This window comes from Vitis riparia, chromosome 4, assembly GCF_004353265.1.
Source record: "Vitis riparia cultivar Riparia Gloire de Montpellier isolate 1030 chromosome 4, EGFV_Vit.rip_1.0, whole genome shotgun sequence".
Taxonomy (NCBI): Eukaryota; Viridiplantae; Streptophyta; class Magnoliopsida; order Vitales; family Vitaceae; genus Vitis; species Vitis riparia.
In genome coordinates, this window is record NC_048434.1 from 9479338 (window position 1) to 9491747 (window position 12410).

The 12410-nt window shown below is 33.4% G+C and overlaps 1 protein-coding gene across 1 annotated transcript; it reads right to left on the minus strand.

The window, feature by feature from the left end:
* Positions 1-1395: 1395 nt before the first annotated feature.
* LOC117913387 lies at positions 1396-2741 on the minus strand. The gene is made up of 2 exons (XM_034828351.1): positions 2606-2741; positions 1396-2213 (listed from the first exon to the last, which is right to left on the minus strand). Exons 1-2 carry the CDS (start codon positions 2706-2708, stop codon positions 1786-1788), a joined length of 531 nt encoding a protein of 176 aa, XP_034684242.1. The 5' UTR covers positions 2709-2741; the 3' UTR covers positions 1396-1785.
* Between the last annotated feature and the right edge of the window lie 9669 nt (positions 2742-12410).

Here is a 12410-nt window from a genome sequence, read left to right on the forward strand (position 1 = left end):
TACTCCAACTTCATTGTTTAATTTGAAGATGCGTCTTAAAAGAATTATTCTTTATATATATATATACACATGTTTTACTTTTGTACACGTAGTCTTACCCAATACTATAAATAAAATGTTAAATTAAAACCATTTAAACAAGATAAGATTCAAGATATGCAGTTCGAGTTGAGTCTTATATTCAAACCAAAATCACAATTTTGACTTTTAATTTAGTTTTATTTTAAACAATTTTAACTTGATTCATATAGTAAAAGAAAAAAGAGAAGAAAAAGCTCCATGTTGTTCCACGTTATAATTTGGCCTTATACAATCCGTAATAAATGATAAAATTTTGTGGAGAACAATGTGAATTTCGTAAATATTAACCTTAAACAGCCGTCGAAAATAGTTATATGGAAAAAGACAAAAGTAGTGAGATCATAATGTAGAAAAGCTATCTCACAATTGAGTCCTGGGCCATGCCGTTCTGTCATGATCTCCTTGCACCTTACTCTTGACCCAAGTTGGGCTGTGCCTTTTTGACCTAAACAGAGACTGGTTCAATAAATTTTCTCGCGCAGCTAGGTCAATGGCACTGAATGTAATTTGGTCGAGAAACTGAAAGTTAGGTTAGTTCAAACCCGTGTGTTGAATGAAATGATAGCCTTCTGCATGCGCTTACACAATTCTAGTAGAATGAGATCAAATGAAGTAAGTTAATGGCATCCTAAAGTTGGCTAAATCCATGTTGAATCAAAATGAATCTCACCATGAAATAGAACTATAACAAGCTTCATCGTTTGCCTGCTAATTTAGAGCCTTTTTTCTTTCTTTAGTTACTGCTATTTTTAGTTATTAGATCAAACTACATTGCTGTTCTCTGTACACTTGGAACATAACATGGGTTATGTATTTTGTGAAGCTCAACAAATGGCTGGTATTCCACTTATCATTTAAGCCAAATATCAAATCTATCTATGAACTAGAGATGGGGCACTGCTTGATCCCTATAGACCGCTGAATTTAAAGTTTCATTTTAATTTGAAAGGAATTCGGGCTTACCATTAGCTTGCTAGGACACATGCCTGCATGGAGACATGCAATAGACCATTATCTAATATTAAACTGCACATTCTTTGTTTTAATTACTTCTTTATTTAATTTATTATCGTTGTTTGAGTTATGTTAGGATTAAGCAGTCCATTTGCAGTTATACTACGATCATGGCAGGTATTTAAAGAAATCAAATAATTGTAAAAAAATAAAAAAATAAAAAGATTATCAACAATAATTGAAATATATAAATAAATAAACAGGAGTAGATGATGGAGGTATGGTACAGCTTGAGTGAGATTCATCATTAGAATAAAAAGGAGTTTTATTTGTATCGATTTCAAGATAGCTAGCCATAGATTAAAAAGTTTGGGACCGCATAAACTCTTGAGAAAATTTTAGATAGATCAACCAGTAGACATTTAGATGTGCTAGCTACGAAATACAGAAAGTACCCTTACTCTAAAAGCAGAAAGATGTCTGATACTAAAGTACAGGAATATCCATCATACTATACTTCTATACTGAAGTATATCTAAGAATATCTATCATTTTAACCTAGTATATATACCTAACACTCTTGATGGCATATAGGTCCTTTTCTAGCTGCTTTTCCCCGAGAAAATGGAGTATTCTATCCATTACAAGATTGAATCATATCAAGATGAAGCTAGGCTCAGACTAGGAGGTGATTTTAACCATGATACTACAGGTTATGACCTCTTGTTGTCCATCATGTTCCAGAATTTGTTACAGACTTTTTGCTGAACAAGGATAAGAATCTATTCTCTTTACATGGCGCACTAGCGATGAGGATGCAGGAGATGTGGGAGTGCTTGATGACGACCTCTTTCCACAATAGTTTGTCTTGAATCTAATGCATAGTCTCTCTGCTAAACAAGGAGAAGTATTTCTTGGTAGGGGCGTCGACGAACTGCGGAGACACTCTGCAGGAGAAGGTCTTGAGCTTGGAACGGGCCCAAATGGTGATTTTGGGGGTGGAGGGGGAGATGTTGAGGGCCTTTGATATTGGGTGATTCTCATGAATTTGCTGCATGAAGAACTCTCTGGAGCACAAGTAGAGGCGCCTGTTTTCTTCTTTTCTACTGGAGATGGAGGTTGAAGACTTGTGGGCATCTTCAAATTAGTACTTTGTGTGAACATATTCCACGAATTCTCTGGTACAAAAGCAATAGTGTAATTCAGATTCACATAACTTCAACCAAAGCAGACCAAGTCCTAACATAATGAAGTGTATATTTAAGTTCTAAAGTAAGCAATTGAAGAGCCTATAGCTGAATGTTGGCCTTGATTAGAGGGAAGTGAAGAAGAAATAGTGCTACCCTTGTTACTCTCACCATCAGTACTATTGATCCCGACACTATTTTAATGGATTAAACTAAAATTCTCTTCATAATTAAAAACTATAGGTATAGACTTAAAGGTCAGAAGAGAATTATTTAAAAGAAAAAAGGGAACAAAATGTTGTGAGAGCATGAGTCTCCTGTAATTTGTCAGAGATTATGTTGAACGCGTTTGAGAAAGGAGAAGTGAGTATTAGTTTAGTCACCTGATAAAGTTCTTGCATGAGCAAGAATAGCAAGAAGCTGAAGAAAGACAAAGAAAGACATGAGAAGTGGAGTTCTCATCATGATAATACTCATCATATTCATGTTCCAAAACCATTCAATGAACAAAAGAAGAGAAACTCCCAATCCCATTTGTAAGACTGTAAGAAGTGAATCAATTTATCAACAGGCCCTTCTTGCCTTTTTGGGTAAATGGTAGTCTAGGATGCATATGGTAGCTAGGCGTGTTGACTTGGTCAATGAATCCACCTTTTAGACTAGAAATTGTCACAACTCTGCCTGTTCACACGTGAAAAATAATTGTTTGATACCATGTCAAAGTTGTAATAATTTGGCTCCTTCACATGGTATAATTATTAATAAAACATCTGCTCTTTACAAAATCAACCACTGTGGAATTAATTGCCCACCATTTCTTTATAACTATTCCGTGAAGAAAATGAAATAATGTTCGTCTCCTCTAAGTCTTTCCTCAATTATTGTTACAGGCCTGAAGAAAGTGGCCTTCTGCTCACTTGATTGCTTTAACTTTTAAGTTTGACTCCCAAAAGAAGGACACCACTTAAATTGCTTTTTATCTTTTTCAGTCAAAAGCAAGATAAAACTCTTGTTTATGCAAGGCTATTCTCTCACAAGGAAAATTCTATGGTATACCTACCGAAAAAACATTTTTGGTCCGGACCGTCCAACTGACTTATGTATTTAAAAAAGAAAAAAAGAAAAATAAATAAATAAGTTACAGGTTGCCGGAAAACTTGTAATAAGAGTGTTGTTCTTCTCCGAAACTAGTATGGCCTCTTCCCTATGGTTTTGTGTGTTGTTCTTGGATAATGTTGAGGGGTTTTGGTGATTTTTTGTTTGTTTGCTTGTTCTTTTTTGTTGATGGGTATTTTCTCTTTCTTCCTTGAGTGTGGGTTTTAGGTGAGTTGATCTGGATCTGTTCTTTGTAGCTGCATTTTCTTGCTGTTTTAGGGGTTTTACGGGTTGGGTTTTCTTAGGAAACCTCTGGTGTGGGAAAATGAGGGAAGTAAACATATTGTGGAGAAAAATATGGGATGCTTGCAGAGATGGGAGTTTGATCTGGTTTTGCTGGTGGTGTGGAGGTTTTAACAAGTTGGGTTTGTGGGAAGTTCCCAGACCAGGAAATGAGTCACCTTTCAACTGATTTTTGCTTGCAATTCATGGTTTCATAGTCTTCACATTTTAGTCTCATTTTGCTTCTCATCTTTGTCACCGATTTACTGTATTATTAAATGTTCTCTCTTTGATGGCAATGAACTTTCTTATTTTGACTTACTTTTTGTTGGAACGAGTCCATCAAGATCTATTTTTCCATTTGGTTTACTATTCATGATGCTGATTGTGTTGGTTCTTTTTCTATTTTTTTTATTTGATTCTTGCAGAAATTTGGTGGGTTGGGTTTTTGAAAAAGAAAAACTCTTTCTAGTGTAGTGGGGAGGGGAAAAAAATAGGATTTTGATCCAACTTTGGAAATGGAATTTCAAAATTGGGGGAAGTTTAGGGGTTTCTCAACCCATATTGGGTGTTGCTGGTTGGATTTTAACTGATGGGTTTGTGTTGACAGGTTTGGATCTAACTATGGATGGGTTTTGGTTCTTGCAGGAATTGGAGAGTCTGGTCACCGTAAAAAATACATTAAATTTGTGTACAAGAAAAAATGGCTAGGATTTTCATGGTTATCTGTGCTATGATGCTTTTCTGCTCTTCATTGACATTTTAAAATATTTTAAAATACATGCACTTCACAATAAAAATAATTATTTCCTAAAATGATCTTTTACATGTGAGGTTAATAACACCATTAGACTATTTTTATTTTTATTTTTACCGTGATAATTAAAATTAATAAAATAAGAAATTTTAAAATTTTAAAATATAATTAAAAAAAATTAAAGCTAAAAATATAAAAATAAAATTTTAACTTTCACTTTATTAAATTACACTAGTAAAAAATATAGATTCGAGAAAGAATTAAAAATACAATAAGAACTAATATTTAAAAAAAAATTTAAGTTTTTTGGTTTTAATTATATTTAATTTTAAGTATTTTAGTTTTAATTGTATTTAAAATTTCTTATTTGATTATTGATGTCAATTAACATAATTTTTATAGGTGGGTGGATTTATATAATATTCGACATAAAATAATTATTAATTAGAAAATTAAAAAGATTTTATTTATCACTTAAGGATTTTGGAGAATTTTTTCAAAATGATTTGTAAATCATAGTATATAATAAATAAAAAAAATTATAATATATTTATTTGTAAGATACTTTTATCAAATTAAAATGATAAATTATTTTTTTGATAATTTTATTTAATATTATCAAGTAAAAGAGTATTTTAAGAAATAATTATCCGACTTATGAAAAATGACATATATTTATAAATAAATGAAGATAAAAGTAATTTATAAAAATTGAGGTTTTGTTTTATATTTTTTAAATTGGTAAATTAAAATCCATTTTTTCCAAAATAAATTTTACAATTTACACCAAGTTTGTACCCCCTCTCACAAAGTTCGTACCCCATCTTACAATGGTCGTACCATTTCTTACAAATTTTGTACCATTTCTCACAAAGTTCGTACCCATTCTCACAAATTTTGTACCCCCTTTCACAAAGTTCGTACTATCTCTCACAAATTTGTACCCTCTCTCACAAAATCTGTACCCCCTCTCACAAAGTTCATACCATCTCTTAGAAAGTTTGTACCCTCTCTTAGAAAGTTCGTACCATCTCTTAGAAAGTTTGTACAATCTCTTAGAAAGTTTGTACCATCTCTTAGAAAGTTCGTATCCTTTCTTAGAAAGTCTGTACTCTCTCTTACAAAGTTCATACCCTCTCTTAGAAAGTTCGTACCCCATCTTACAAAGTTCGTACCATCTCTTACAAAGTTCGTACCCTCTCTTACAAAGTTCGTACCCCATCTTACAAAGTTCGTACCATCTTACAAAGTTCATACCTTCTCTTAAAAAGTTTGTACCATTTCTTAGAAAGTTCGTACCCTCTCTTAGAAAGCTTGTACCCTCTCTTAGAAAGTTCGTACCCTATCTTACAAAATTCGTACCATCTCTTACAAAGTTCGTACACTCTCTTACAAAGTTCGTACACTCTCTTAAAAAGTTTATACCATTTCTTAGAAAGTTTGTACCATGTCTTACAAAGTTTGTATCCTCTTTTAAAAAGTTCGTACCTTATCTTAGAAAGTTCATACCATCTCTTACAAAGTTCGTACCATCTCTTAGAAAGTTCGTACCCTCTCTTACAAAATTCATACCATCTCGTAGAAAGTTCGTACCCTATCTTAGAAAGTTCATACCATCTCTTGCAAAGTTCATACCCTTTCTTAGAAAGTTCGTACATTCTCTTAGAAAGTTCGTACACTCTCTTAGAAAGTTCGTACCATCTCTTAGAAAGTTCGTACACTCTCTTAGAAAGTTCGTACCTTCTCTTAGAAAGTTTGTACCATCTCTTACAAAATTCGTACCCTCTCTTACAAAGTTCATACCATCTCTTACAAAGTTTGTATCCTCTCTTACAAAGTTCGTACCCTGTCTTAAAAAGTTCATACCCTGTCTTAAAAAGTTCGTACCCTCTCTTACAAAGTTCGTACCCTCTCTTAGAAAGTTCATACCATCTCTTACAAAGTTCGTACACTTTCTTACAAAGTTCGTACCATCTCTTACAAAGTTCGTACCATCTCTTACAAAGTTCGTACTATCTCTTACAAAGTTCGTACCCTCTCTTAGAAAGTTCGTACCCTCTCTTACAAAGTTCGTACCCTCTCTTATAATGTTCGTACCATCTCTTACAATGTTCATACCATCTCTTACAAAATATTGATGACAATTTCATAACAAATGACTAAATGCTCTCAATTTGATTAATAATAACTCAAAAAAAATTAAAAAAATCTAGATGTTATAAATCATTACATATTTAAATGTCATTCAACATGACATTTCTACCTACAATAGTTATATGTAAATGGAAAAAAAAAATCAAATGTTACATTTTAACACTTGTAATCACTTGACATCCTTCGTATAATGTCTTCTTCAAGGCATATAAAGCTTCATCTTCAAATTTAATCCATGAACAAAAAAAAATTATATAAAAATATTAATAACAATTTGATAACAAAATTTTATAAAAAATTCTAAAAATCGTTATTTAACATCACATTTCTTCCTACAACAATTATATTTGGATAAAAAAAAATATCAAATATTACATTTGACACTTGTAATATCTTGAAATCCTTCATCTTCTTCATATAATACAAATTTTAAATTTTCTCTCTCAAAAAGTTTTAAACTTGATCTTGAAATTTGATTAAGCAAAATACATCTTACATATTTTGTAATTTGGTAGTTGAAATTATTTAATTTTCATATTAAATTCTATCCCTTTTTTTATATATGAATAATGAGAGTATAAGAGTAGTTGGTAGGATTTTGTTTTTTTAGATAGAGTTAGGTAATGCATTAAATAACAAATTATATTTGATATTTAATAATAACTTATAAAAAAAAGTTGTAATATTTAGATATATATGAAATGCATGTGATTATTTCTCACCAACAAGTCATCTTTCCCGGTTTGATAAGTTTTTATAAATTTTTTAATGATATGTACTTTACACATGTCATTTTATTATTGAGATCAAAAGTGGGTAGGTACCTCCAAAATGAAGAGTGGGTACCAAAGAACAACCCCTCTCACAATCATATAAAAAAGGGTTGTTCTTTGGTACCCACTCTTCATTTTGGGGGTAACTACCCACATTTGACCCCAATAAAAAGATGACATGTATAAAGTACATATCATTAAAAAATTTATAAAAACTTATCAAACCGGGAAAGATGACTTGTTGGTGAGAAATAATCACATGCATTTCATAGATATCTACATATTACAACTTTTTTTATAAGTTATTATTAAATATCAAATATAATTTGTTATTTAATGCATTACCTAACTCTATCTAAAAAAAAGAAAATCCTACCAACTACTCTTATACTCTTATTATTGATATATAAAAAAAGGGATAGTAATTTAATATGAAAATTAAATAATTTCAACTACCAAATTACAAAATATGTAAGATGTATTTTGATTAATCAAATTTCAAGATCAAGTTTAAAACTTTTTGAGAGAGAAAATTTAAAATTTGTATTATATGAAGAAGATGAAGGATTTCAAGTGATTACAAGTGTCAAAGATAATATTTGATATTTTTTTTATCCAAATATAATTGTTGTAGGAAGAAATGTGATGTTAAATAACGATTTTATAATTTTTTATGAGTTTATTATAAAATTTTGTTATCAAATTGTTATTAATATTTTTATATAAATTTTATTTTTTTTGTTCATAGATTAAATTTGAAGATGAAGTTTTATATGTCTTGAAGGATGTCAAGTGATTACAAGTGTTAAAAGGTAACATTCGATTTTTTTTTTCCATTTACATGTAACTATTGTAGGAACAAATGTCATGTTAAAAGAAATTTAAATGTGTAATGATTTATAACATCTAGATTTTTTAATTTTTTTATGAGTTATTATTAATCAAATTCAGAGCATTTAGTCATTTGTTATGAAATTGTCATCAATATTTTGTAAGAGATGGTACGAACTTTTTAAGAGAGGGTACGAACTTTCTAAGAGATGGTACGAACTTTCTAAAAGAGAGTACAAACTTTGTAAAACAGGGTACGAACTTTCCAAGACAGGGTAAGAACTTTCTAAGACAGGGTACGAACTTTCTAAGAGAGGGTACGAACTTTCTAAGACAGGATATGAACTTTCTAAGATAAGGATACGAACTTTCTAAGAGATGGTACGAACTTTCTAAGAGAGAGTACGAACTTTGTAAAACAGGGTACGAACTTTCCAAGACAGGGTAAGAACTTTCTAAGACAGGGTACGAACTTTCTAAGAAAGGGTACGAACTTTCTAAGATAGGATACGAACTTTCTAAGACAAGGTACGAACTTTCTAAGAGAGAGTATGAACTTTCTAAGAGAGGGTACGAACTTTCTAAGAGAGGGTACGAACTTTGTAAGATAGGATACGAACATTGTAAGATAGGGTACGAACTTTGTAAAACAAGGTACGAACTTTCTAAGAGAAGGTACGAACTTTCTAAGAGAGGGTAAGAACTTTCTAAGAGATTGTACAAACTTTCTAAGACATGGTACGAACTTTCTAAGACAGGGTACGAACTTTCTAAGACAGGGTACGAACTTTCTAAGAAATGGTACGAACATTGTATGAGAAGGTATGAACTTTGTAAGAGATGGTATGAACTTTGTAAGAGATTATACGAACTTTGTAAGAGATGGAACAAACTTTCTAAGATAGGGTACGGACTTTCTAAGATAATGTACGAACTTTCTAAGAGGGAGTACGAACTTTCTAAGAGGGAGTACAAACTTTCTAAGAAAGAGTGCGAACTTTCTAAGAGAGGGTACGAACTTTCTAAAAGAGGGTATGAACTTTCTAAGAGAGGGTACAAACTTTCTAAGAGAGGGTACCAACTTTCTAAGAGAGGGTACAAACTTTTTAAGATAGGGTACGAATTTTCTAAAAGAGGGTACGAACTTTCTAAGAGATGGTAGGAACTTTCTAAGAGAGGGTATGAACTTTCTAAGATAGGGTACGAACTTTCTAAAAGAGGGTACGAACTTTCTAAGAGATGGTACGATCTTTCTAAGAGAGGGTACGAACTTTCTAAGAGAGAGTACGATCTTTCTAAGTGATTACTACTCAAAAAGTGCTATTTGATAGCTTGTAATAAACTCTTTTAAACACTTTTGAGTAGTAGTTATCACCTTTTAACCCAATTAACATATTAAGGACCCTTGCAATCAGTTTTAATCAAATTGTGTTAAGTTTTGGTGTTTTGATAGCTTTTTTATCACCAAAGCAATCAGAGATTGAGGAGAGTTCTTTGGAATCCATGGCAAAGTAATGGAAAGTTCAGAAACATGTAGAACCGAAGCTTTGAAGTCCTTTGCCATAAGCAAATCCGGAATGCAAAAAGTAAAAGATGTCCGGACAGGGCGTCCGGACAGGATGGCGGCGGAAGTCAATGATTCGGACAACATATCCGGATAGGATATGCTATCATCCGGAGTGTGATGTTCACGAGTGCTGTGTGCTTCAACCTGAGGGAATCCTGATAGGGGAGCGCGCCGTGTGTCCTCTTGGGGAATCCGGATGGAGTTGATCCGGATAGCCTTGCGCACTCCGTGTCATCCGGGAGAGGGGTCCCTACACCTTGCACACGCAGACGGTCCCCCTTGCGACATAGCTCCTTCCACCCGAGGGAATCCAAATGGAGTTGATCCGGATAGCCTGGCGGCGCGGGATATTTCACGTCCGGAATTTCGTCCGCCGACATTTCACATTCGGATATCTCACAGCCGGATGAGAGAGGAGGACGTTTCAACTTCTCCGGTCAGACATATCCGGATCTTCTGATAGCACTTACCTGGAGAGTTTTTCTCTCAGTATACAGTGTCGCGGTGTTCTCCTGAAGCTTCCTGATATTTCCGACCGACATCTTAAGATATTTTGCTTTAGATATTTGTTGTCTAAATCCCCAAAGTCTCCTTGTAACCCACCTATCATAAGATTCCTTAGTCTTTAAGTAAGAACAAAGGGGTGAATAACCTCTTATATATAGTTTGTAATTTTCTTTACAAAAGCATATAAAATATAGAATATAGCTCTCGGGAGCTTGTTCTTGGAGACAAGCTTTTGTATAAGCAAGAAATATATTTTACAAAGCACTTGCTCTGTTTTTCCTTCATATTTTTGTTTTCTCGTTCTTTTTATTTCTAGTCAACCAAACTCTAAGGATTTTTCCTCAGAGAATGAGTGGTTAGCCTCTTCGTCTCTTGGAGTGAAGAAAGCCGGGTAAGTTTCTTCATGTATAAATTGGAAGTTTTGTTTTTTTAGTTTTTAATGAAGAGAAAGTGTGACCCGTTAATGGTTTTTATCTTTTTAGTTAACTTAAAACGCCTTTAAATCACCTAGGCCAACACTTGGTAAGGCAAATGATCTCCGTTCATTGAGATGCACTAGTTTATCTCTTGAGAGCCTTTGGGAGGTGGTTTGAAGGTAGGATTTTCTAGAATAGCCAACACTTGGTAAGCTTTTGGACTCTAAGGAGACATCCATTAGTTATCTCTTGCGAGCTTTTGACGGGTAATCCAAGGTTAAAGATCACCTTGAATGGCAAATGCTAGGTGAGAGGCACGAGCCATTGCAAAGTGCATCAGTGAGAGGGATTTAGTGTTTGAACCCATTAATGGGAAGCATCTGTACCGCACTGGTTAGAAAATTAACTATATGTTAATTCTCTAACGCGAGGAAAAGAAACAAGTGACCGGAACTCTCCTTTTTGTATAAGGAACCTGAACGTAGTGATCTAAACTCCAAGAAACACTTTTCTTTGTAAGTAAAATCAGTTACTATTTTTTGTTAGTTTAAAACCAAACCTTTTTCATTTAAACATCTTTATGTTTTCTTTTAAAGCTAACCTTGAAATGAAAAGGCACCAATTCATCTTTGAATTAATATCAATTGTGGAGTGAAAACCCAACCTAGTGAACGACCCTAGAGCCACTATGCTATGCTAGCTAAGGTTATCCTAATACATGGTGTAATAGGTTATAAATTTTGTTGATTACTCCCTTCTGAGGACCACAATCAAGGGACACCAGTTGGACACGAATCAAATGGCATCACTGTCAGGGACCATTGAGAGGACATGAATCAGCTGAGACGCCAATTGGGAACGAATCACTAAGAGAGGGTGCGAACTTTCTAAGAGAGGGTACGAACTTTTTAAGACAGGGTACAAACTTTCTAAGAGATGGTACAAACTTTCTAAGAGAGTGTACGAACTTTCTAAGACAAGGTACGAACTTTCTAAGACAGAGTACGAACTTTGTAAGAGAGGGTACAAACTTTCTAATACATGATATGAACTTTCTAAGAGATAGTACGATCTTTCTAAGAGATAGTACGAAATTTATAAGATATGGTACAAACTTTCTAAGATAGGGTACGAACTTTCTAAGATATGGTACGAACTTTTTAAGACATGGTATGAACTTTCTAAGAGAATGTACGAACTTTCTAAGACAGGGTATGAACTTTCTAAGAGATGGTACGAACTTTCTAAGAGATGGTACGGACTTTCTAAGAGAGGGTACGAACTTTCTAAGAGAGGGTACGAACTTTTTAAGACAGGGTACGAACTTTCTAAGGGAGGGTATGGACTTTCTAAGAGAGGGTACGAACTTTCTAAGAAATAGTACAAACTTTCTAAGATAGGGTACAAACTTTCTAAGATAGGGTACGAACTTTATAAAAGAGGGTACGAACTTTCTAAGAGAGGGTACGAACTTTCTAAGAGAGGATACGAACTTTCTAAGACAGAGTACGAACTTTCTAAGAGATGGTACGAATTTTCTAAGAGATGGTACGAACTTTCTAAGAAATGGTACAAACTTTCTAAGAGAGGGTACAAACTTTTTAAGACAAGGTACGAACTTTCTAAGGGAGGGTAGGGACTTTCTAAGAGAGGGTACGAACTTTCTAAGAAATGGTACAAACTTTCTAACATATGGTACGAACTTTATAAAAAAGGGTACGAACTTTCTAAGAGAGGGTACGAACTTTCTAAGAGAGGGTACGAACTTTCTAAGAGAGTGTACAAACTTTCTAAGAGAAGGTACGA

Excerpts from the sequence above, each read along its gene's own strand:
- LOC117913387 (XM_034828351.1), bottom strand. The coding sequence starts at position 2,708 with ATGAATATGATGAGTATTATCATGATGAGAACTCCACTTCTCATGTCT. Across the intron at positions 2,214-2,605 it reads TCATGCAAGAACTTTATCAG|AGAATTCGTGGAATATGTTC; the intron begins GTGACTAAACTA and ends CTTTTGTACCAG.